Source organism: Petaurus breviceps, unplaced genomic scaffold (genome assembly GCF_028583685.1).
Source record: "Petaurus breviceps papuanus isolate PSGF00001 unplaced genomic scaffold, PetGlider_PUasm1.0 373, whole genome shotgun sequence".
In the NCBI taxonomy this organism is placed as follows: Eukaryota; Metazoa; Chordata; class Mammalia; order Diprotodontia; family Petauridae; genus Petaurus; species Petaurus breviceps.
The window spans coordinates 1,936,600-1,962,406 of NW_027186299.1; the positions used below are offsets into that span (position 1 = coordinate 1,936,600).

General features: G+C 53.3%; 1 protein-coding gene across 2 annotated transcripts; it reads left to right on the top strand.

Moving 5' to 3' along the window:
- Positions 1-240: 240 nt before the first annotated feature.
- GEN1 (GEN1 Holliday junction 5' flap endonuclease) lies at positions 241-25,230 on the top strand. Of its 2 annotated transcripts, XM_069099335.1 has the most exons (13): positions 251-482; positions 610-793; positions 2,599-2,775; positions 3,544-3,651; positions 10,427-10,500; positions 12,558-12,649; positions 16,043-16,193; positions 18,955-18,991; positions 19,091-19,171; positions 19,609-19,739; positions 20,900-20,961; positions 22,580-22,744; positions 23,459-25,230. In XM_069099335.1, exons 1-13 carry the CDS (start codon positions 322-324, stop codon positions 24,670-24,672), a joined length of 2,637 nt encoding a protein of 878 aa, XP_068955436.1. In that variant the 5' UTR covers positions 251-321; the 3' UTR covers positions 24,673-25,230. The 2 variants fall into 2 exon arrangements, with proteins under 2 accessions (XP_068955437.1, XP_068955436.1); XM_069099336.1 differs by lacking the exon at positions 2,599-2,775 and having other exon boundaries at positions 241-482.
- Positions 25,231-25,807: the final 577 nt, after the last annotated feature.

A 25,807-nucleotide genomic window follows, 5' to 3' on the forward strand; every position in this document is an offset into this window, starting at 1 on the left:
CCCCCGTGACGGCGCAGGCGCCCGGCAGGGGGCGATCCTGAGGCCCCCCCCCAGCAGCCAGGTTGAAGCTGGGGGGGGCGGAGCCTAGCCCCCCCCCGTGACGGAATAGGCGCCCGGCAGGGGGCGATCCTCCCCGGGGCCTGAGGCCCCCCCAGCCACGGCCCGGCTGTCCGGAGGGAGCAAGGCCGCTAGGCGACCCCAGGCGGCAGAAGCGGGCGGGCGTCACCTGCCCGGGAGCGGCCGGGGGCTCGTTTCCGTGACCTCTTCCGCGGGGTGACCGCGTTTCCCGTCCGTCCGCAGCCGCGGCCGAGGAAGCCGGGCATGGGCGTGAAGGGCCTGTGGCCGATCCTGGAGCCTGCCAGGCGGCCCGCCCCTCTCCGCAGCCTGCGGGGGAAGACGCTGGCGGTGGACCTGAGTGTGTGGGTGTGTGAGGCGCTGGCCGTGAAGAAGATGGCAGGCGGCGTGGGCAGGCCGCATCTCAGGTGCGTGGGAGACCCCGGGCCGGAGGAGGAGGAGAGGGTGAGGCTCGTGACTGGCCCGGCCCGCGTGGCCATGGCCCTGGGCCGTGGGCCTCTGCCTGCTTTCTCCGAGCCCGGCGCCTCATTTCAGGAATCTGTTCTTCCGGATCTCGTCTCTGACTCGGATGGGAGTAAAGCTGCTATTTGTCACGGAAGGCAGCGCCCCCAAGCTGAAAGCCGAGGTGATGAGCGAAAGGAGCGAGGCGCGCTTCGGGCCCCCCCGGAACCCGGCCCACAGGCCTGCGAGAGCCTGCTTCGGGGCTGTCTTACGAGAGGTGAGCCCCTTGTGGAGGCGGGGAGAGCGCGGGCTCAGCCCCCGCCCCCCGCAGTACCCTGGTCAGGCCCGGCGCTGTTGGCTCTCTGCAGACCCCCTGCGGATTCACGGGACTTGCTGCGCTTCCCGTTGGGTGGTGACTTTTGTACTTGCCTCAAACAGGGAATAGGCCAGTGGTTATGACTGAAAATCCTAGTGACTCAGAGTATCAGCAATGCCATATTCACAATGCCTATGGAGATGACAAATATGCTGATATAATTATCCATCACAAAATACATCAGGCTTGCCATATGGGGGAATAAGCTAGAAAATTTATTAAGATACCAAAAGACTGAGTCCCAAAACCAGAAAGTGAAAGCCATCAGAGTAGTTATGATATTGGCACAGGTAGATGAAGTAGAAAGCACCCACATTCTCAGGCCTTTAAAACAGAACAGGCTACCTCAGGCAAAGGTCCTCCTCTCCCCACTCACAGCAACCACCCAGCGTCCTGGAAGCACGCTCCCAGCAGCTCCGGCCCCTGGCAGTCCTCAGCAGGGGTCCTAACTCAAAAAAAAAAAAAAAAAAAGGCAACTGCCGCCAACTGCCAACCACAGGACCGTTAGCTCGGCTTTTCACTTTCTCTTGCTCTGCTATGTCAGCACATCCATGGGGCATGGGAGATCTTTAAATCCCATAACCCTTACACTTAGCACCAGCAAGGCTCTTACGGTCTGATACCGCTGCTTGACTCTTCCTTTGGGGGAATTTCTTTCCTACCACTCCCGTTTGTTACAAGAGGTCTTTTTCCAACAACTTCTTGATCGATGGATTGGTCACGGAGAGTCCGAAGCGCAGTGTGGTCTCAGGACAACGTCCATACTCCTCCGCCAGTGCTGCTGATGTGCTTCTCAGCCTGGGCCTCCTTCATGTCCCATTGACTTAATTTGGATAAAGAAAAACGAGGAGGCATAACGGGCCATGGTGATTGTTCAGTGATGTGACAAAAAATCTGTGCTGTCCCAAAGGTTGCCTTCCTTAACTTTTAATGGGAACGTTTGACTGGCCTGGGGAGAGAGTCAGAACCTGGGGCAGGCTGAGCGACCTGCCCAGCGTTGCCTAGAGTGTTCTCTGGCCAAAAGTAAGCTGATCATCGGCTTTTAGCGTGGCTGCCGGTGCGTGGACACCGTGAGCCCAGCCCTCATGGCGGCGTGAGAAATGGAAGATTGGTGGTCACGTCCTAAGCCCGTTGAGAAATCGTTAGGTGTTAACATTGAAACAAAAGGGGGTGATGTTGCAGATCAGGTCACTGTCATTCAGAGACTGTTGAAGCTGCATGGTCTGTGTCCATCTGCCTATATGCTTATCCATCAGTCTGTCTTTCTCTCATCTGTCCCTCTGCCCATACCATCTGGCTGTCATCTCTCCATCCATCTGTACCATCTTCTATCTATCATCTCTCTCTCTAGTTATATCAGCTGTCTTTAATCTCCTTATTTGGAATTTGTATGTCCTTTGTTTTTCGGAGGGCAATTGGGGTTAAGTGATTTGCCCAAGGTCACACGGCTAGTTTTTATGTTAAGTGTCTGAGGCCAGATTTGAACTTAGGTCCTCCTGACTCCAGGGCCAGTGCTCTATTCACTGCGCCACCTAGCCACCCCTGAATTTGTATGTTCCTAATAGATAATTTTTTAACTTATAAATTGCCACCACTTTGGGCATCATAATCTTATAGGAAACAAGCTAGTGCACACAGTAGGCACTTAATGCTTACTGACAGATGGGTCAAAGGCAGCCCCTGATTTTCGTGGATTCTGTTGCTAGTGCCTTGACATGTTGGAGTGTTTGGGAATCCCATGGGTTCAAGCCGCTGGGGAGGCTGAGGCCATGTGTGCTTACCTCGATGCCCACGGCTATGTGGACGGGTGCCTCACCAATGACGGAGACGCTTTCCTCTATGGGGCACAGACTGTTTACCGAAACTTCACTATGAGTACAAAGGTATGTGTTTCCTTTATGTATATTTTCAAAAATTGATTTTTCAAACTATTATTATTGCCAAGTGATTTAGATTGGGCGGGGGTGGGGTACGGGGTGTAATCTGGGGATTTCCACATTGCCTCAGCTCCCGAGGCAGCCTCAGAGCCAAACATCCTGGTATGTAGCCCCTGGCAGAGAGCTTCCCCATTGGGTGACCCCTGTCCCAGTGATATCACAGGCCTGTTCCCCAGTGCCTTCAGCTTCCCATTGCATGTTTTAGTTGTCAGTCAGAGTCCAAAGCTCAGTATGTGAGTAAATCACCAGCTGTACGTGCAGTCAGCCCTTTGTGCCACAGATGTGTCTTTAGCCGTTGCAGTGATAGAGGCCAGTGAAGATGTCAGCTATGATGATTAAGAAAGTTCTTGAGCACTGTTGGTTCCATGAGGACCTTGGCTGTGGATCCCGAGACAGCTGGGTGTGTGTCTCATGCAGTTACTCTGTGTGACCAGCCTTGAGCAGGTTGGGCTGCTCCCCTGGGCTTCACCATCCTCATCGAGCAGGGCTGGGCTTCTTAACCTCTGCTGTGACCTCTGCAGGCGCTCTTGGCCCAGCACTGAATGGGCCTCCCTTCCATCTCTGACGTGGTTTTATTTGGTTCTTCTCCTTACACACACATGCAAATACAGAGAGCTCTGGACGGTGTTTTTGGAGGAGACTCAGACCCATAGGGATCTGTGGATATCTGCTGTTTCAAAGATTGATCACACACACGTGCTCCCTTTCTTTTAGGACCCCCATGTGGATTGCTATATGATGTCCTCAGTTAAGGAGCTGGGCTTGGATCGGGACTCCCTGATCGGCCTGGCCGTGCTGCTGGGCTGTGACTACCTTCCAAAGGTAAGCCATAGTCGGTTGTTTTGTTCTGTGTTCACATGGTGGCTCTCCCCAGCCCCTTCGCCTGCCCTGCACCAGTGTGGTAGCTCCCAGCAAGCTGTAGTGTGAGGGCACCTTTTAACCTGGAAGGTGGTCGTGGACCCCCATGTTAGATTTACCTCTGGTTGCCACTGACTGAGAAAAAGACATTTTGATGGAGCGACTGTGCTTGCTTGGTGCACATGCGGGTTCCCAGACCCTTAGTGGCCAAGGTGCCCTCCTTACCCCGCCAGCACTGGGACCCACAGGTCTTTGCTTTGGGCATGTTTCGTATTTCCTTACAGGTGTACGTGTGCCTCCTCCCTCACTCCTCCTAGGAAGGAGTCAGCCCCTGGAAGGCAGGAGCTGTCTTCATTTCTGTTTGTATCACCCTCCTCCCCAGCATGGCGCTTGGAACATAGTAGGCCCTCCCTCCATAGAGGTTTATTGAATGGACAAGGCCACTGGTTCTCAAGCTTTTTGGGCTCCAGACTGTTACACTCTTACTTATGGGTTAAAGCTGTCAATAGATGCCATATTGGGAATTAAAGCAGATCGCTTTTTAAAAATATGTGTTAATTCATTTACAGTAATGATAAGCCCATTACCTGTTAACACCAATAGCACGTTATTATTAAAAGAAACTCGTACAGGATAAAAACCATAACAAGAGGTGTGGCCTGGTTCTGCGTGGCGTTCCCAGTCTCTCTGATGTCTTGCTTATTAAAAGACATCTGGATTCTCTCAGCTGTGTCTGCATTCTCTTGGTTGTGATGTGGTGTTTTATTGAAGAATATGAAGAAAGGCCAACCCCAGAGACAGAGAGCAGGAAATGGGAAGAGTTTAATGGTCAGAAAGCGTCTTAATATTATCATGACGATGGTTTTGTCCTTGTGGCCCCGTGACTGGGTCTTGGGCAGGCCTGCCTCACAAAACCATGAGCTCCTTGGGGCTCCTTTTCTAACGCAGCACAGGGTAGGGGGTGTTGGAATGAAGGAATCCCAAAGAGACCTCAGCAGCCACCTCATCTTCTTCTCCCACCCCCAGAGTGGCCACTGATTGAGTGAAACTGAGTCTTGTACAGCTTTGTGATTGAATAGACCACAAATGGCGTGTCTGCCAGGTGCACTGTGCCAGACGTTAAGTGACCAATGACGTTAATAAAGAACATTATGAATCCTGACTGTGATACCACATGGTCCACGTCATGGTGGATGGACGTCATGGCATCGCAAGGCCACGAAGTCAGGTCTCTAACCATTCTTACCTCAGCAATTCCTGATTTCATCAGTGTTAGCCCTTCCTCCCAGAAGGCAACACGGCCTCTCTGTAGAGGGTCTTTGAGGGTTGCTTACTGTGCTACTGCTTTGGGGTGAGAGGCCCCTTCCCAGCAAGGCCAGCCTTCCAATAATAGTTTCTTTCTGGCCCTTGAGGGGGCTCTGTCTTGGTATAGAGTTTACCAGAGCAGGTGCTCCCCTGGCCTAGCCTCGACCCCACCTCTCAAGCCCCGGTCAGTGTGTCTTCAGGGGCTCAGAAAAGTATCCCAGCCCCCCTTCCCCATCTCGGGGAGCCTCAGAGTAAGACTGATGTGGAGCCCAAACCGTGAGCAGGAAACATGTTTGTATTTTTTCTATAAATTTGATAGAACATGGAGACATGTTTTTCCCTATATAATACCATTCTTTGTTGCTTCCTTTGTTTTTCCTTCTTTTTTTCGGAGGAGAAAGAACAAGGCTTTTTTGGGGGGGTTAAGTGACTTGCTCAAGATCACACAGCTAGTTAAGTGTCTGAGGCCACATTTGAACTCAGGTCCTCATGGCTCTATTCACTGCACCCCTGAGCTGCCCCACCTCCTTTTTTTTTTTTTTTTTTTTTAATTAATTTTTTTGTTTCCTTTTAGTTTACAGGATTCAATTCCACAATTCCTTGAGTTTCACATTTTGTCTCCCTCCCTCCCTTCCCCACCATGGCAGCATATAGTCAAGTATAGGATCTGTAAATACATTTACCTTATACATGAGTCAGGTTACAAAGACAGATTGTTATCAGATGGAAATAAAAATGGTAAAGAGGACATAAAACCAAACCAGAAAAGGAAAAAGATCAGGTATTTTGCTTCCACCTGGATATAAGCTCAGTTCTTTCTAGTTCTTTCTCTGGATGCACACATTTCTCTCCATCATGAGTCTTTTGGGATTGACTTATATCACTGCATTGCTGAGAAGAGTCCAGTCTATCAGAGTTGGTCATCACACATACGTTGTGTCTGTAATTGTGTACAAATTTCTCCTTGTTCTATTCTTCTCACTCAGCATCAGTTCTTTTAAGCCTCTCCAGGTAAATATGAAGACCGTCTGCTCCTCGTTTCTTACAGCACAGTAGTATTCCATAACATGCATATACCACAACTTGTTCATCCATTCCCCAATTGATGGGCACCCCCTTAATTTCCAATTCTTTGCCACCACAAAAAGAGCTGCTATAAACATTTTTGTACATATGGGTCTTCCTCCCACTTCTATGATCTCTTTGGTATTAACCCTAGGAGTGGTATTGCTGGGTCAAAAGATATGAAAGTATATATAGCCCTTTGGGCATAATTCCAGATTGCTCTCCAGAAAGGCTGGATCAGTTCACAACTCCACCAGCAATGCATTAGTGTTCCAATTTGCCCACATCCTCTCCAGCATTTGTCATTTTCCTGTTTTGTCATCTTAGCCAATCTGACTGGTGAGATGTGGTACCTCAGAGTTGTTTTGATTTGCATTTCTCTAATCAATAGTGATATAGAGCATTTCTTCATGTGCTTATAGATAGCTTTAATTTCTTTCTCTGAAAACTGCCTGTTCATATCCTTTGACCATTTATCAACAGGGGAATGACTTGTATTCTTATAAATATGACTCAATTCTCTGTATATTTTAGAAATGAGTCCTTTGTCAGAGACATAGGTTGTAAAGATTCTTTCCCAATTTCCCACCTCCCTCTTAATCTTGGTTACATTGGCTTTGTTTGTACAGAAGCTTTTCAATTTTATGTAGTCAAAATTATCCATTTTACATTTTATAATGTTCTCTAATTCCTGTTTCGTCATAAAGTCATTTCCTCTCCACAAATCTGACAGGTAAACTATACCCTGTTTTACAAGACTGCTTACAGTATCAACCTTTATACCTAGATCATGCACCCATTTAGACTTGATTTCGGTATATGGTGTTAGATAATGGTTTATGCCCAGTTTCTGCCATACTATATTCCAATTTTCCCAGCAGTTTTTTGTCAAATAGTGAGTTCTTATCCCCAAAACCAGGGTCTGGGGGTTTATCAAACAATAGATTACTATAGTCATTGACTTCTGAATTTCTTGTGCCTAATCTATTCCATTGATCCACTCCTCTAATCCTCAGCCAGTACCAAGTAGTTTTAATGACTGCTGCTTTATAATAGAGATTGAAATCTGGTATAGCTAGTCCACCTTCCCTAGCATTTCTTTTCATTAATTCCCTTGATATTCTGGACCTTTTGTTCTTCCAACTGAATTTTGCTACTATTTTTTCTAGCTCTATAAAGTAATTTTTTGGTAAATTAATTGGTATGGCACTAAATATATAATTTAATTTAGGTAAAATTGTCATTTTTATTATATTAGCTCTACCTAGCCACAAGCAGTTGATATTTTTCCAATTAGTTAGATCTGACTTTATTTGTGTGAAAAGTGTTTTGTAGTTGTGGTCATATGGGTTCTGGGTCTCCTCTGTTTTTCTAACACTGCCTTCCCATGTAACCTGCTTTTGCATCTGGTGACTAGATTTTCTGTTGCTTGGGAACATCCCATTATGACTAATTACACAAAAGCACTTCACTTTTCCTGGTGGTGTATTATCCGTCATCAACCTCGTTGATGAAACACTTGGGTTTCTTACTTGAGGCCAACAACATGGGTTAGTCATGTCACTGAGCAAGCATGATGTGTAGGAGGCAGGAGAGTCCTTGTCTTAGAGGCTCCCCAGACTTGGGAAGTTGTAGATTGTAATGGAAATGAAAATTTAAAGATCTTCCCTGGCCCTAGGCTAAAGTGCACCTGGAGCCTGGGGTGGGAGGCTTGTTTTTCAGTAGATACTTCTTGATTGGCCAGTGAGTCAATAAGGTTGTTGTTACATTCTCTAAGCCAGGAGAAGGCTATATAAGCCCTGATGTGAAGCTTTGTTTTGGGACTCACTTTGAGAAGTGTTCTGGGATTTGATCAGATGAAATTCTGGGAAGCCGTTGTCCAGGGCCCCCCCGCTTTGAAACCCAGACGCTGATTTGGTATGGATGTAATGGTTGGACAGTTTGGAAATCTGTCTACTTGATCTGTTTCTGTCTTGATAATTCTGTCTGTATGTTCTGAAGTTCGGGGTGCTGACCTTTTTCCCCTGAACTAGGTGAACGATACATATCTGACTGATTAAAGTAAGCTTGTTAACCCATTTTGAGTTGCTTTCCTTTATCAAAGCAGATCCAAGAACCTGTGTTGGCAGCCACCCTGGGGATGCTGGGGTGCTTGCTGCTACATAGATCCACAAGGATCCGGGCTGTGTACCCTGCATGTGGTGAGGTCACCCTTACGGTTTAGAAGCGCAGCCTAGAATGACCGAAAAGACGTTTCTCAGCCCACACTATGCCAAACACCATGCCCAGTTGTGGTTTACTTTTTAAAAATAATCAAATCTTCCCCCCAAGCATTTATTTTCTTTCCTTTCCACCTTTTCCTCCACTTAACAATTACAAAATGAAAACTGAGCCGGGCCTAACCAATTCCTGCACAGGCTATGCCCATGTGCATTCTAAGCCGTCCTCTCTCTGTCTCCCAGTGGGAGCCCGTCTCTCCCCAGGCCTGCGGAGTCTCGGGTGGCCCTGGCGTCAGTCTCAGAGGGCGGTGCTTACAGAGCTGCCCTCCAGGCCCTCTCTGCTGCTCTTTCATTCTCTGTTCCCCCTCCTTTGCTCCCGCTGGGGAGCCTTCCAGCCTCTGAACCAGGAGCAAATCTTTTATAATTGCTTCTGTCTGATATAGTTTGGTGTCTGTTACTGCTGGGCCCTCTTCCTTCCCAGCTTTCTTCACTATTTCCTTTGATTTTCTTAACCTTTGCTCATCCAGGCGAATTTCTTTTTTGCCTCTATCAGGTAATGCTTTGGTAGTTTGGTTGGCACGACACTGAATAAGTCCGTTAACTTAGTGTGTGTTGTCATCTCTGTTACATTGGCTTGACCTACCCATGATCTGTTCGTGATTGCCTGTTATTTCAGTTGGTGATTGTGTAATGATCAGCTTGTAGTAGTGCTTACACATTTGATGGGCATGTTTTAGTCTCCAGACGTGTCGTAGCGCCCAGTCAGAATTAAGAGTAGCTGTTGTCTTCAGGCTTCCCTTCTTCGGGGGTTCAGTACTCAGCTCCTGCCCTCGGACTAGGGGACTTTGGCCCCCTCAAACAATCAAAACGCCCAGGTGAGGGGTGTCACTCCCTGTGGTCTCTGCCCCTGCCCCACCCGAGCCACTTGCAGAGATGCTCATTGCGTTGGTCATGCCATCACGCACAAATGCGCCGCCTAGCGCAGGCCCCATGGCACTATTGCTGGGGGAAGGGCAGACACCGTCGGGTGCCCTTTGAGCGTAGTTCCACATGGTTTTCCAGAATGCTCAGACCAGGTCACAGCTCCACCAGCAATGCCTTAGTGCCCCTATTTGCCCACCACCCTTCCAGCCCTTGTCATTTTCCTTTTCTCTCATCTTGGTCAGTGTGATGGGTGTGAGGCGGGCCCTCAGAGTTGGCTCCGTTTGCATCCCCTAATCAGTAGTGACTGTAGACAGCTTTGGGTGGCCAGAGTGCCAGGCCCGGAGTCAGGAAGACTCATCTTTGAGTTCAGAGCAGCCTCAGACCCTTGCTGTTGATGGATCCAGTCTGTTCCTCACGTGTGGGACAGTGGCATCACTCCCCGAGCCCTCGGCAGCCCTGTCTGTCCAGGGCCCCAGAGCCACCGCCATCGCTCCCCTTGGGGTTCAAAGCTCATGAGCCCCACGCCTGTGCTTCTCCCTCGAGGACAAGCAGCTGGCCAGACTTGGCCAGCTCTTCGGAAGGGGTCCTCAGATGCGGGGGCTCCAGCAGAGGGGAGCACCCCTGGCGTTTCCTGCCAGTGTTTCCCTTAGATAGGGCGCAGCATCCTCAGCTCCCTTGGTGGACTCTGCTGTCAGCTGCCCTGGGGGCACTGCTTTAGCCTTGGAGGAAACCTTCCTCCACTGGAGGGCTCCACCCTCCTCCCAAATGATTCCCCCTCAGGAGTTGGGCAGGACCACTCCTGCTCTGGGCTGACAGCCATCCTGCCAGGCGACTCAGTCTCCTCAGCCCCTCCCAGCAGCTCCTGGGCAGCAGCACCTCCTCTCTGTGCAGTGGCCTTGGCTCTTTCCACTTGGCCGGACCCTTATGGCTTCCGTAGAGATGTCTAGTCTTTGTTCACATGTCCCCAGTGCAGCCGTAAACTCTGGACCAGCTGTGGTGTGCAGCACCCCGCCACGCTGTATTCAGGGACATTGTTCAGAGCCCCAGAAGTCATGTGGGCGGCCTGAACAACTCACGCAGCCACGGTATTGCCGCCTCCAACCCAGCCGCCATGTTTGGTGACCATAGAACCATCCACTCCTCTCCCTGAGGTTTTCCTTTAAAATGGTCGTCAAAGAATCTGGCCCTATAGTTAATGGAGCGCTGCTTCTTTTTTCTTTCTGAAGGGCGTCCCTGGAGTTGGAAAGGAGCAGGCGTTAAAGCTTGTACGCGTTTTGGAAGGGCAGAGCTTACTGCAAAGGTAAAATTCAGAATAAGCTATGGCAGCTTCCCACATGGCAGCATTTTTCCATCGTGGCCCAGGCACCTCTGCCTGTGCACAAAGGACAGACCCACGCAGGTCAGTCGGGATCTGCTCAGCTCCCCTCAATGTCTCTGGCGGCACTAGAACCCGGGCTTCTCCAGCGATCGCTGGCTGTCATTGGGTGTTGGATCTTCCCATTCCCTGCCTGCTTTGTCAGGAGTGACCGGATGGTGCAGTATGGAGCGCCCCGGCTAGGAGACGCCTTGGCAAAGGGCAAGAGGAGGCCAGCGGGGCAGGGCCCGGCTTGGGAGGGGGAGCCGGGGCCCAGCCCTTTACTGCCTGCACTTAGAGGGCGGTCCTACATGTGAGCCAGGGGCCAGAAGAAAGGGAAGAAGCATGGAATGAGGGCCTACTATGTGCCAGGCCCTGTGCTAGGATGCCAGGAAGCTGATACTCTACTGGGGGGACAGGGACAGGAAGGGGAGGAAGGGGTTTTAAGTGCCTACTGTGTGCCGGGCACCGTGCCACACACTTTACGACTGTTATCTCATTTGGTTCTCACAATTACTATAGGACATAGGTACTGTTATCATCCCAATTTTACACATGGGGAAAATGAGGTAGATGGGTTTAAGTGACTTGCCCAAGGTCACACAGCTAGCAAGTGTCTGAGGCTGGACTTGAACTCAGGGGCAGGGATGGGAAAGGTATGAGGGAAGAGTACCGATGGACTCCAGGATGCATTGCTCAGTGGGAGGAGAGGGCAGGCCTTGCAGTGGTGATTTAAGGTGGTCAGGACGAGGAGGCCCCGGTGCTGAGGGGAGGCATGGACATTGGCGCGGGTGTGGCAGTTGGGAGAGGGGGGTCTCGGCCCTCTCCAAGGGAAACATCCTCATGCAGAGACTATCCTTGAGGGTCGGGGCCCCATGCCAAGCCTAAGATCTCACAGAGCGGGGATGCCACGAATGAGATCCTGGTACAGGGCAGGGACTTGGGCTGGACCAGCGGCCGCCGAGGGCTCTTCAACCTTTTAAAAGGTTATTTTATTGTAGTTTAAAAGCTGCTCTGTCTTCACAGACTCTAATGGAAAATCCTTCATGTTCACCTAGACTGCGTTTTTTTCCAGTAGTGCCTGAGGAGTGCAGGCTCAGGCCTCCCTTTTTTTTTCTGGCCCTGTTGTCATGATCTGGGCTGACTGACCGCATCTAGGCATAAACTATTTCAGACAAGCCTAGTTATGACAGCGTACCGGCACGCAGTGGCTTTCAGGCAGATAGGGCGTCCCCACCATCCGTGACACCTTCTTATGAATTAAATTCAGTGGCCACATGTTACGTGTTGAAGCCCATGTATGTACCAGCTCAGCAACGCTTATGCCTGGCTCACCTCCTGGGGTGCAGTCCACATTCCAGCAATCCTAACTCCTATCTCACGAAGGCACACATTGTGATACTTCTGGTACGGGGAGGGCACTTTGACATCTGCTTTCCCTGATATCATTGTCAATCTACAAAGGGAAGATAACATTATAAAGTCTGAATGTGACATTGCAGGGAGATGGTTTAAGAGGAGGCCTCTCCTTCTAAGTTCTTTGAGAATCATTTTAATCACATCTTTCGAGAGAGAAGCACTGGTTTGCAGTGTCCTTGCTTTCCCAGCAGAAGGGACCATGTGAGGGGAGGAGAGGGAGGACCGCAGTGGGGAGGTCAGTGTGGCGTCTCTCCTGTCTTCAGGCAATGGTGCTGCCCTTTGGCCAGTCTGGGGCAAGCTGTCCTCTCCTGGGAGGGTGGATTTGCCCAGAAGGAGAGCATCTCGAAGGCATTAATTCAGGGCAGTGTATGTCCTCCTTCTGATGTGGGCAGGCGAGTGGCGTCTAGGTCATTTTCTTTCTAGACTTGGGTGTCCTTGTCTCTAAAGTGGAACTGCCTGGACACTCTCTGCTGTATAGAGTTGTTATTAAGAAAATAGTGTGGAAATCTGGTGCCTGAGAGAGAGCTTAGCCGCCCCCTTATCCCGATGTGTCCTTCCCACTGATTGCACTGTTACCTCTCCAGGTTTGACCAGTGGAAGGAAGAGTCCAACAGCCTTGACCCACCACCAGTCCCAGTTAAAAAGCCGGTCCATTGCTCTGTGTGTGCCCATCCAGGTAGGTGGACGTTTTTAGTGTCATTCAGTCATTTGGTCATGTCTTACTCTTTGTGACCCCATGGACCAGCCCACGCGAGGCCCTTCTGCCTTCCACTACCTCCCGAAGTCTGTCCAAGCTCATGTTTGTTGTTTCCATGGCCCCATCTGGCCATCTTTGCTGTCCCTTTCTCCTTTAGCTTTCCTCTTTCCCCCCATCAGGGGCTTTTCAATGAGTCCTCCCTTCTCATTGTGTGGCCACAGTATTTCAGCTTCAGTATTTGACCCTCCAGTGAATAGTCTGGATTCATTTAAGTAGTGACTGATTTGACCTCCTGGCTGTCCAAGGGACTCTCAAAAGTCTTCCGCAGAACCTCAGTGCGAAAGCATTGATTGTGGGGCCCAGCTTTTGCAGCCGGATGTCGCTCCTGGGAAAGCCAAAGCTCTGACTGGATCTTGGTGGGAGAGGTGGCTTCTCTGCTGTTCAGCATGGCGCTCAGTCCTGCCAGAGCTCTCCTTCCAAGGAGTGGGCGTCTCGTAATTCCATGGCTGCAGTTGCCATCTGCGGCGATCTTGGAGCGCGAGAATGTAAAATCGGACACTGCTTCTCTCTCTCTTTGCCAGGAACAGAGGGGCCACCTGTCATGATCTTGGCTCTTTTAATGTTCAGCTTTTACGCTCTGCTTTCAAGGCTTCTTAACTTTTCTTCACCTCTGCACACCTGAGCTTGCTGGCATTTCTCCCGGCAGCCTTGATTGCCGCTTTTGGTTCCTCCAGCCTGGCATTTCGCATGGTGTCCTCTGCATATCAGTCATATAAATAGGGGGACTGCCTGCAGCCATGTCACCCTCCTTTTCCGTACCTAGCCCCTTAACTGTTCCGTGGTCAGCTCTTCCTGCTGCTTTTCGTGGCCTGGAGCCCGGCTCTCAGGAGACAAGTAAGGTGAGTCCGTGTCTCTGAGGATGTGGCTCACTTTGTTATGGTTCACCCGGTCAGAGTCTCTAGGGGAGTCAGGGAAGCAGCAGGGCATGTTTTCTTGGAGCTCCCTTGAGGATTCTTTTTTCTGCATGATCACAGAATTCACTAAACTGTCAGGAATCAGAAGGTGAGGAGATGGGGCTACTTAGCCAAAAGGCAGCGGTGCCCGCCCTCAAGGAGCTTACTTGGTACTAGGGTGACCATCACTCTTCTGCTGCCTCCTCCTGAGCCTCCACTCGTACCCAGGCCCCTTCACCCTCGAGCATCCCACCACTCTTGTGATTTCTGCTGTGCTCATCTCCCCCTTCTCCTCCTGGAGCGTCTGCTTTGTGGACAGGCCCAGGCTGACCTGCCCTCGTTCCCTTCCTGGCTCCGCACATGTCAGGACTGTGCCCAGAGTATTGGTCTCCAAGAGGGCGTGCCAGATGACTGGTGAGGGAGCTTGAGAGAGCAGCCCTCCACACGGCCCACCTCTCGTGCTCTCCTGGCTGGGTTAGAAAGCCATCCCCTGCAGCTGGGCACCTGACCCACCCCACCCCCACAGAGCCCCTCCTGCTGCCCATACACATGAGGTGGGGGAAGCAGGGAGGAGACACTGAGGCTGCCTCCTGGGATGGGCACACCCTACTTCTCCAGAACCTTACCCTCAGGAATGTGGGAGGAAGGGAGAGGCGAGCTGGGGCAGCAGTGTAGGGAGTCCTGGGGATGGAAAAGGCCCTGCCCAGACCCTTCTCTCCTCCCCACCCTTCGTCACTCCCACTGTCCCTTCCTCCCTGCTGGTTCCTTCTCTGCTCCCTACAAAACTGACCAAAATGATCCATCTTAAGAAACCCCCCAAGGATTCCACCCAGGCCCCCGGCTGTTGGCCTGTGCTTGTGCTTCCCTTCCCAGCCGTCCACACTTGGTGCTTCCGTTTCCCTCCCCTCACTGAATCCTCTGTCCTTCGTCTCCCAGGCTCAGCCCACAGCTGCAGCTGCTTTCTCCAGAGTCAGCAGGGGTCGCTCCCAGTGGCCAGATCCTCTCTCCTCCTCCATCTCCCGGCCATTTTGGGCACTTTGGCCTTCTCCTCCTCCTCCTCCCAGATCCTCTTGACTCTCAGTGTCCCCAGAGTCCTGTCCTTGGCCTCTCTCCTCTGCCGTGGCTTCAGTCATCGGGTCTGCATCGATGATTACCACTTCTCCGTCACCCACCTCTGCTCAGGCATCTCCATCAGGGCGTCCCCTAGGCATCTCCACATAGCCACAGCAGAACTTGGGATCCCTCCCTCTTCCTGCCCGTTCCTAAGCAGACACCCAAGATGACAGCCTTGGTGGCCTCTCTCTTGCTTATCCCACTTACCTAATCACTTGCCAAATCACATAATTGAATTCTCTGCTACATGGTCTGGCATTCTCCTTTCTTCTCTCCTCCCGGAACAGCCACCCTGGTCCAGGCCTTCTTCCCTCACCTCTAGGCTGTGCCGATAGCCTTGTCAGTGGTCTTCTGGCCCAATCTGTCCTTCCTTCGCAGGCTCCTTGGCCCATTCCCATCTTTCTGCTCTTACCCAGGGCTCCCCCGTACACACCCTGTGGCCCAGCCTTGCTGGCCCCTGGCTGTTTCTCACTCCCATGCCACGTTGCGTCTCTCCTTTCTCCCCTTCTCCGCTGACCGTCTGCCATGCCTGTAGAGTTCTCCCTCCTTGTCGCCACCTCTTGGATTCCCCGGCTTCCTTCAAGGCTTGGCACACAGACTTGTCCTCGAGGTGGCCTCTCCCCATCTGTGCAGCCTTCCCTTCCATCCACTCCGGACATTGTACGTGTGTGCTTTGTCATGGCTCTGCATGGGAGCTCCTGGGAGGGGGCCCCGTCTGTCTTCTGCCTCCGTCTGCACCCCCAGCGTTCAGCCCGGGATCTGGTCTGTGGCAAAGGTCGGATAAAACCTTTGCTAGATTACTGAGTTGATCTTCGTCTCCTGTCTGTTTTGTGTGTGTTGTAGAATGTACATGCCGTGTCATTACGAAGGTAATGGATACATATGTTAATAAACACACATCTCCTGGGGGGGTGTGCTCAGACATTGCTTTGCTGCTAGGGCCGTACCATCACACTTGGCTTAGAACATAGGATCAGAGGGAAAGTGGCACGAGGTAAGACCAAGATTTGGGGGGCCAGATGTTAGATGTTCTGGGATTAAGAAAACAGACAAGGCTTACTTCTGTTTTTCTTTGAAGTTTGGCGTAAATTTCTGGTAAAAAATGGATCCTCAAAGGCAAAAAGTTTGCATTAAAATTCAGTCTCTTTGTTTTGAATCTGGCGCAGTCATAGTTAATTTTTTTTGATCTTCGCGCCCTAATTGAGAAGCTCGTGGGTGTTGTGTGCATATTGGTAAACGAGGCTGAATTTGTCTGGAGTCGACAGTAGAAGTAGCAGGTGACTTGTAGCTTTGTGTCTCCTGGCAGGCACCCCCAAGGACCACGAGCACCATGGGTGTGGCCTGTGTGGGAGCGAGAGGCACTGTGAACCCCACGACTATGCGTACTGCTGCACTTGTGAGTGGCATCACGCCGAGCGCAGAAGACAGCAGGGCGCCGTTGAGGACAGCGTCAAGAAGTGGGCCATTTCTCTTTCTCCCCTCTTTCCGCTGTGGCCCAGTCACCTTGGCCTGTCCCACAAAGAACAGACCCCCATACCCAGGGTCTGCTCAGCTCCCCCTCGAGGTCGGAACGTCTGCCAGCATGGAGGACCCTTGGGGGGCTTTGGCAGCGCTTGTTTCTGCAGACACGTTTGACTCCATGACCCCTGAATTCCCTCCAGTTTGAGGACAGTGACTGCCCTGTAAACGAGTTCCCCAGGGGACGCTGCGCCCTGTCCTCAGGGTGCTGATGCTCCAAAGAGCCACGCCTCCATGCCCAGTCCCTCGTGGAGGTGGTCCATATAGCAGTGCCTTCCCTCGTCACCAAGCACCCACTTGCTGTGTGCTGGGCACTGCGCCGAGGTCTGTGCCCTGGGGAGCTCACAGTCTGAAGAAGGCCACTGCCAGGTTCTACCAGTAGAGGCAGAGGATGATTGACAGAGGGAAGGCACAAGAGTCAGGGGGCTTGGTGCAGCCTCCCCATAGAAGAAGGGACTTGATTGGTCAGAGAAGTGGTTGGAGTGTGTTCTGAGAATGCTGGAGCCCAGGGATGGAGGGTCTTGTTGGGGGACAGCCAGGAGGCTGGGCTCAAAGGGTAGGGGGGGGGGGGGGGAGAAGGGCTAAGACAGCTGGAAAAGGAGGAGGAGGAGGCAGTGATGGGGGGCCTTGAATGCCAGACAGAGTATCTGGTGTTTGCTGTTGCAGGTGTTGGGGAGCCCTAGGAGTGTGTTGACTAGGGGTGGCGTGATCAGGCCTGCACGCTGGGAAAATCACTGGGAGCTGGATGGGGGCTGGACTGAAATGAGGAGGGCCCTGAGACAGAGAGGCCCCCCAACAGCTCCTGCCATCGAAGGGCCTGCACCAGGGGAGAGAAGGGGGCATGTGGGGAAGTGATACAGAGGAAAGAAGCCTTGGCAAGCTTGGATATGGGGGGGGGGGGGTAGGTGAGAGACAGTGAGGAGTCCGAGGTGACCCCAGGCTTAGGAGCCTGAGGGACCGGGAGGAGGGTGGGGCTGTCAACCCTGATAGGGGAGGCAGGAGGGGCCAGAATGGAGGGGGATCATCTGAGCAGGTAGAGAGAGGGGTCAGCTTTGGTCAGGAATGAGACCCCTTCTTTATGTGAGACAGGGATGAAGGGGGAGAGAGGGACAGAAGGCACCTGAGGGATAGAAGATGAGGAAGAGGGGGCTTAAGGGGGCCCCGGGGAAGAAGAGGGGGACCGAGGGGGGAGGAGGGGGCCCGAGGGGAACAGGCTCAGGCTTTTCTGTAAAATATGAGTCAGGATGTGAGCTGAGAGGGGGGGAGGTGGAGCCATGGTGAGAAGGGGGGAAGAGTCGTGATGGAGGGCGGGAAGGGCAGGTGATGGGGGGGGGCATGGCGAAGGCCTGGGGAGGTTGTGTGACCTCGGCCTGGAGGGGCCTGGTCAGAGTGGTCGTGTGAGGTCTCCACCTTCACTCAGCAGCCGGTGCTTAGGTAATAATAGCTAGCTCATATAAAGCACCTGCTCTGTGCTAATTAAGCACTTTACAAGTGTCTCAGCAATCCTGGGTATAGGTACTATTATTCCCATTTGAGAAATCCAAGGCAAGCTGAGTTAAGTGACTTGGCCAGGGTCAGTCACACAGCTGGGAAGTGTGCAAGGCTGGATTTGAACTCAGGTCTTCCCAGCTCCATGCCCGGCACTCTGACCATTGAGCCACCCAGCAGCCTAGAAGCAAAGGCAGCAGGTAGACTGAGGCTGGGCAAGGCAAGGTGAGCAGTGTGATCGGGGGAGCGGGGTCTCCTGAGAAGAGGGTCATGGGCCTGGCTCACCCAGGGGTCAGCAGAGGAAGAGCATGCTGGCCAGAGTGCCCAGAGACTGGTCACATTGGGGGTTTTCACGTTTGTGAGCACAGGGGCCGTGATCTGTGGGTGACCGGAGGGTGGACCAAGTCTGTGGGGCCGAGAGCTCGTGGGAGGGGAGCAGGCTGAGGATGGGGCAGGGGCTGGGGAGCCAGGCACTGATCTCTCTGAGGAGGCCCCTCACTGATCCCTGACTCATCAGAGCCAGTCCCCGTCGCCTGGCCTGGCCGTGTGAGTCTGGGGGGATTACTTAGTGTCTCTGGGCCTCCTAGTCTGAGCCTCTGAGAGCACCTCATTTCTGCTGGTCTCCTGGTGCCCCTGGGCCTCCTCAGAAGAGGGCGCCCAGCCTGCATCACCTCTGGTCCGGTTCTTGTTGGTCCCGTTCCCTGCTAAATCCTCCCTCATTTCCATAGTTGCTCCAATTTAATTTGGCCATGAGGGGTGGTCCTGGGCCCTGCCCAGCCCAGGCCCAGCACTGCTGGAGGAGTCTGGGGGCCTTATTACCTGGCTGGGAGCCGCTGCTGGACCTTGGCCTTGAAAGGCGCCACAGGAGGCACATCCTTCAGAGAACATGTGACGCCCCCCCAGGTGATCGGCCAGTCTGAGCTCCCGTTTCCCAGAGTTTTCAGGTGTTCAGGGCTCCTCTGTAACTATGGCCCTGTGAGAGGTACCCGGAGCATGAGCACCCCACTTTTTCCACAAGCCGTTGGAGGTCCCAAGAGCCAAGTTGATCTGGCCGCAGGTCTCACACCAGCCCCGAGCCCAGGCCCAGGCTTCCCTCCCCAGCACGGAGGTGACGGTCCACCAGGGAGGGTTCTGGTTGGGGCAGCTGAGGACTCTGGGACAGTCGGCCTCCCCCTGGCACCTTCTGACCTCTGGCATGTGCCTTCTTTCCAGGAGAGCCTGCAGGTGCGAAGGATTCCCCTTCCACGAGGTAACAGCCAAGATGGGCAGCGACACGTTTATGGTGGGGAGGTAAGGTTAGCTGGGATTCTCAAGGTCTGTTTTCTTCCTCCTCCACCACCCTTTCCAGGTTATTCAAGAATTCCAATTGAACAAGGATAGGCTAACAAAGAAAATCCGCTGGCGGAGACCCGACCTGTCATCTTTTCAGGTCCGTGCAGGGCTGGCGGGCCTTTGTCTGCTCCTGAGGGAGCCCTGGGAGGCTGGAGGGACAGGGAGAAACCCCCCGCCCCCCACGGGAGCCTCATGCCGTCTCCTCCGCCTCCCTCAGCGTTGGTCAGTGTCTGCTAAGGGCCGGCTGCGGGCTGGACACAAGCTAGGAAACCCCACACCCAGCATGGGCTCTGTGCACTCACTGCCTCCACCCGGACAGGCCCTGGGCATGGGCCGTTGACCCCTGGGGGATCTGCCACCCATTGGCAGCGCTTCTCAGACCGGGCGTCCTTGTAGGGGGGATGTGTGCCTGGCCTAGTTCCAGGTACACAGCAGACACTCCTAAGTGCGTTGGCTGACCACTGGCTTTGTGTTCACCCAGCCGCCCCCAGGAGGTGATGGCTGAGTCTGTGGCACCTTTGATTGGCTTTCCAGGTATTTGCGTTAGAGAAGATGGCGTGGCCCGGGCACTACGCGTGTAAGAAGTTAATGGTGCTTTTGACACATCACGACATGATGGAGAGGACATCTGGCCGGGGGGGTCCCGGCCAGCTGCAGCCGGTGTGGTAAGGGCTTAAGGGATGGGGGATATATCTCTCCACTTCTCTTCCCTTCCCAGAGGGATCTGGGCTCCCTCTGAGCCGGACCGGGTGGCTCCCAGGGGATGCACGGGGGCACCTGGTATTGGGCCTGGCCAGTGTGGGTCATTCCTGTGTCTACTCTGGGTGACCAGTGGGAGAGTCCACAGATACGCTCCGCTAGTCATGGCAGTCCTAGCTCAGGCACAGACGGGGGTCAGTGACAGGCCCAGATGCCAGCACTGATGGCGTCACCCCCTGCTTCCCAGCCTCAGTGTCCTCATCTGTAAAATGGTAGCGATGAACCCTGTACTCTCTCGTAATAACAGCTGACAGAGATGTATGTGGTACTTTAAAGGCAACAAATTTTCCATAATTGCCTCATGGGAGCCTCCCCACAGCCCTGTGAGCTTGGGTGTCCCAGTAACATTTCATTTTTCCAGATGAGGGGACTGAATCTGAGAGAGCTAAGGTGACTTGTCCAGGGCTGCACAGCTAGCAAAGATCAGAAGAGGGAGGCAGAGTCTCTGGTTCAGGTCTTGGCCAGCCCCTGACGCCACCTGGGCCTCACACATACCCCCCCCCGACTGCTGTGGCTGGGCTGAGAATCTGCGGTGAAGGGAAACTGAGGCACGAAGGGCCAGTTTATTAGCAAGCCTAGCGATCACCAGTAAAAAGAACTCAGGAGGCACTGACAGCCAGATCAGCTCTTTTCTACCAAAAATGTCGCAGAGATGTTCGCTAAAGGAAGACTGTGATTGGTCAGATAGCGGGCAGGCTTTCACTGGGCTTGACTCAGAGCACACATCCTGTGGCTCCTGGTCCGTGGGGCCTGACTCGGCCTTCTTCCCCTCCTCCATTTAGTGGTGAGTGGATGGGCAGATGTGGTCCAGCCCCCCGAGTCTGAGCCCTACGTGTGTGTCCCAGGGATTGAGTCCAATGCCCCATCAGCCATGCAGAATGAAATGTATGTGTGTGTGAGGTGTGTGGGAGCCCTGCTGGGACCGGGCCGGGCCATTGCTGTCCCTGTGCCCAGAGGAAGGCTCATTCCAGCGTATGCATGGATTCAGGTTTCAGTTCTGTGGCTCACCACATGGTGTGTGCAATTCACCCCCTTTGCATTAATTGGGATTCCTTTTTCTTCCCAGCATCACCCACACCCGTGTCAGGAGTGGCATCCCTTGTTTTGAGATCCAGTGGCAAAAACCAGGTGTGCATCAGACACTGCGGGCAAGTCTTGGGCCTTCCTGCCTCTGCGGGCTGGGTCCTGCGGCTCAGGGGAAATTGGGGATATGTGGGCAGGGTCGGACCGTGCCTCCTCCCAGGCTGGGCCATACCCCCTCCCCGGCTGTCTTGGTCACAGGGACAGTGCTGAACGTTTTCTGGCCGGCCCAAGAACATGGTTCTGAGGAGCAGGGAAGAGGGGCTCCTCCCCACAGCTGCTTCTGTTTGGCAAAGTGGGGTTCCCTGCTTTGTCTCTTTGCCTTGTCCAAAATCGTCCTCGTTCCCTGACTCTTGTGGTCGGCTGAGACTAGAGCTTATCCCCACCCGCTCCTGCCCTTCCTTTGGATGCAGCCTGTTTCACCCATACCACAAGGCCGGATCTGTCTGCTCACCCTCCCTGACTGGGGTGGGGGGAAGGGGGCAAACAGGGGCCCCCAGGCTCCTTTGCCTCCCATCCTTCCCTCCCCCATCTTGGCCCCCCTCCCCTCTGCCTGTTCCTTGCAGGGGGCATCTCTCTGTCTTCACATGTGTCTGTATGGACACTTGCGCGTCTGCCTGTATTTCTGTCTGCGTGTGTGTGTGTGTGTGTGTGTGTGTGTGTGTGTGTGTGTGTGCGCTGCCCACCCCAAACCCAGGGGGAGCTGTCGGGGTGTGAGGTTGCTCCCTTTAATCCATGCCCCCTCCCCCGCAAGCCGCGTTGCCAGTCCTCCTGCCTGTACTGCCTGGGACCTTTTCGCTGACACCCCAGGCTCCCAGGTGTGCGCTCCCTCTGTCTCCGTCTTTCTCTCCCCCCTCCTCCATCATCCCTGAGCTCTGTGCCCTGGCAGCTTCAGAACTCAGGGCTCAGCATTGGGCCGCACATCTACTGCTCTCCTGTGTGCCCTTGAGTCAGTCACTGCATGAATCTTGGCCTCAGTTTCCCCGTCTGTAAGACAAAGGGCTTGGGCAGTATGCACTTTCAGGCTCCTCATAGCTCAGAAATTCTGTGACTCCAGGACTCAGTCTGGTGGCCCTAGCACAGTCATTCCCAGCTCTTAGGTCACATCAGTGGGTGTCATTTAGTTGGCCAGTGAGCACTGAGTGAACACCTATTGTGTGCCAGGCTCTGTGCCAAGCCCTGGGGATCCAAAGCTAAGCCCTGCCCCATGGGAGCTGCTAGTCTGGTGGGGGCAAGCACAAACAACTACTGTGTCCAGACAAGCTGCAGACAGGATCCCCAGGGAGAAGGAGCAGACCAGGGCCCCTGTGTTCCACGGGAGGGCAAAAGCCTCCTGCACAAGGGAGATCTCAGCTGGGAGGCCAGGGGGCAGATGAGGTGAGGGAGAGCCAGCTGCGCCCAAGGGGACCCTCTGTAACAACACTTTCCCTGATGCGAGAGAAGGGTGGACTCTGTGGCTGTAAGGACATTTCTGGGCCCTATCAGCGGGTGCTGCTGCCACCATGGGGTCAGCTGTGGTCACCTGGAGATGAATGGTCATTGGCAGAGGACAGACAGTCCTTACTGGGCGGGCCCTGTTGAGATGAGCAGGGGAGAAGGGGTGGTTCAGGGAGGGTGGGGCGATGCCCGCAAGCTGCCCTCCAGCCCTCCCACATCTGTGTTTCAGAGCACTACGTGATGGCCACTGCAGCCGTCCCCGCCACTGATCTCCAGCTGGAGCCGCCTACTGTAATCACGGTGGAGGACGCCTCCTTATTCGAAGCTGCCTACCCTGAGGTGGTCGCCCGGTACCAGGAGCAAGTGCTGGAAAGCCGGGGGAAGAAATCCAGAAGTGAGTCTGGAAGCAGAAGGTTTCGGGCTGGGCTTGGAGGGGAAGCTCAAGGTCTGGGAGAACCAACCATGCTTCCATTTCCATTTCTGCCTGGCGTGGCACTGTGTAGGACTAAGACTCGCCAAGCCCATATCAGCCGAGCTGAGCTCACGCCGCCTCTGTGTCAGGGGATTCCAGACTGCCACCCGCAAAGCAGAGACCGTGCCCCAGGCGACTCCCAGACTAGGAGATGCTGGGCAGATCCCTGCTGGCATTGGCAGAAGGAGCCATGCCTCTCAGTGAAGCCACTGCCCGGCTCTGCCCCGGCTCTCCATACACTGTAGAAGGCTCTCTTCCACAGTCTGTATATGAGCCCTCTAGGAAAGAAGGCAGAGCCCTGGAGGGAATGCGGGGCCCCGAGTTAGGGTGCTGCCAGTATGTAACCTTCAATGAGTCATTTCCCGTCTGCCCGGGCATCTTCTGTCATAGGAGGAAGGAACCATGTGATGTCCCAAGGCTGGTCCAGACCCAGCCTTAGCTGTAGCGAGCCTTCATCTTCCAGGAGTATTGGGGAGTTGTAGACGTGCTGGCCAGATGCCCCAGTTGAAGCCTGTGGCACAGGATCCCTTGTGGTGGCCATGGGCCAGGACTGGCCAGAGACCTCCCACTTTGGTTGTTCGTTTCTTGTTGCTTTTGTTGAGGAAAAAAACTGATTTTATTTCTGTTTCTTCACAGGTAAGAAAAACAAGTCTAAGGGGGTTGATTTGCCAGAATTGGAGGAGGTAGAAAATCTTCTGTCCCATGTGAAACTCTCCCGTGAAATGGTACCAGGTCATAATTTCAAGTCTAACCTGGAAACTCCTCCTGATGAAAAATGGCAGCGGGAAGCTACCCCAGCAGCGAACAGCTGGCTTTTCATGGGGGCTCCCTTGAATCCGGAGGCCCAAGAGGCCCCTGCCCCTTCCCCTCCGAGACTAAGGACCGCCCAGCACAATGCTGCCGGTGACTGTTCATCATCTGCGTCCGAGCATCAAGATGATAGCACGGTGATCGAGGCCCTCCAGCTGAGCTCCATTGACTGGGAGGGCACCTCCTTCAGCGCTTCACCAGGTGCACGGGCCCCTATGACTTCTGCCCACCCCTCAGACTCCAGCGGGGCCCCTGGGCAGCTCCATTGTGCAGGTGCTGAAAGTATGGGTGACACACGTGGCCAGGACCCCCAGAATTCTGGCCCTGCCAAAAGCCCTTCAGCTCTCGGCTTGAACCTTCTGCCTCTAAAGGAGCGAGTGTGTGCCTGGGCCTGGCAGCAGTCCTGGCACTCCGCCCCTCCGGAGGGGCGTCCTACCCACTGGGGAGGATTGGAAGCCTCCTCACTGCAGAAGACACAAGGGAGCCTTGCCAACAAAAGCAGCTCCTCTTCTGAGCCCCAGCAAACTGATCATTGCCCACCGTGTGGTCTCCCGGTGTCTGGTTTGCAAAATGGCCAGGAAAAATCTGACATGGCTCCCAGGAGAGCGCTGTTCCTTCAGGAGAAGCCCAGAGCGAGCGCTCATGTTCCACATGTCCCTAAGAAAGCAGAGAGGCCCACAGGCCTGGAGTGCACCCAAGTTCAGCCTGAGTCTCAAACGGCACTGAAGAGGGTCCCCAAAAAGAGTGTTTGCCTCCCCTGCAGCTCCTCTGATGAGGAGAATGAGCCAGCCGGCAGGAATGAAAAGTGCCCATGTCCAAAAGGGAAGCTGTGGCTCCAGACCAGTGTCCCCAGGCCAGACCTCAGACAGGCTTGTCCAGGGGCCAGGGCTCCCCAGCCAGCCAAGGCCGCAGGAAGCCCTCCACGACCAGCACTGTGCCCGTCTCCACTCCATCCTGGAGAAGAGAAGGCTGCCAGTCTTGTTCTGGAGAGCCCGCTTCCTTTGGCTCAGAGATTGAAGCTGAAGTTCCAGAGCAGCTGACAAAGCCATCCAGCAGTACGTCGTGTGTTGTCTTTGGACCTCAGCCCAGGCTGCAGGTGTCAGGACTTGAGAGAGGCCAAAGCAAGGACACGGTCACTGGGGGTGGTGTGGATGGATGGCTTCTGTATGATGAAAATATCTGTGAATTCCATGACATTATCAAGATTCATTTGGGGAAAATAATGGTGTTCAGAGGCCTGGGAGGGGATGGGGGAGGGAGAGGCTCAAGAATGTAACCTGCCTGCTCTGTTCCCAAGTTGTGAGAGAGCAGCTGCCGCCATGCTGTGGCTTCTGCCTGACCCAGGGATGGAGGAGACCAGAGCCAGCCTAGAGCTGTCCTAGGTCCTTCCTGGGCCTGAGGGAGCTCCAGCACTCTCCCTCAAGCGTACAGCATGGGCTGTGAATCTTTCTGTTGATCCTCTGGTCACAGTCTGACATGGGACCAACCCAGGAGCCTCGGAGAGCCAGACTCAGCTTCTCATAACTGCATCCTATTTGCAATTTCTTTTTGTAGGTGAAAGTTAATTAAACTACCTTTCATTTTTTTTTACATCAAAATGTTTTTTTTTTAATTTTCTTTATTTATTTTTAGTTTTCAACATTCATTTCCACAAGATTTTGAGTTACAACTTTTTCTCCCCATCTTTCCCCTACCCCAAAATAGCAAGCCTACTGAATACCCCTTACCCCCAAATGTTCTATCTTATATCCTCCCCTATCACTCCTTTACTTTCTAGTAGGGCAAGATGGGTTTCTGTACCCCAGTACCTGTATATCTTATTTCCCAGTTGCATGTAAAAAACAAATTTTTAAACATTTGTCCTTAAAACTTTTAAGTTTCAGATTTTTTCCCATCTTCTCTCCTCACCCACCCCCCACTGGGAAGACAAGCAGTTCAATATAGGTTGTACATGTGTAGTCACCCAGATCATTTCCATAGTAGTTATATTGTGAAAGACTAACTATATTTCTCTCCATCCTATCCCATCCCCCACTTACTCTGTTTTCTCCTTTGACCCTATAACTTTTCAGAAGTGTTTACTTCTAACTACCCTCTCCCCCAATCTGCCCTCCCTTCTATCATCTCCCCTCTTATCCCCTTCCCCCCTATTTTCCTGTAGGATGAGACACCCAA

Bases quoted from the DNA above. Each gene is read 5' to 3' on its own strand.
- GEN1 (XM_069099335.1), top strand. From the start codon at position 322: ATGGGCGTGAAGGGCCTGTGGCCGATCCTGGAGCCTGCCAGGCGGCCC. The intron at 2,776-3,543 runs GTATGTGTTTCC...CCTTTCTTTTAG, and splicing joins ACTTCACTATGAGTACAAAG to GACCCCCATGTGGATTGCTA. The intron at 19,172-19,608 runs GTCCGTGCAGGG...TTGGCTTTCCAG, and splicing joins CCGACCTGTCATCTTTTCAG to GTATTTGCGTTAGAGAAGAT.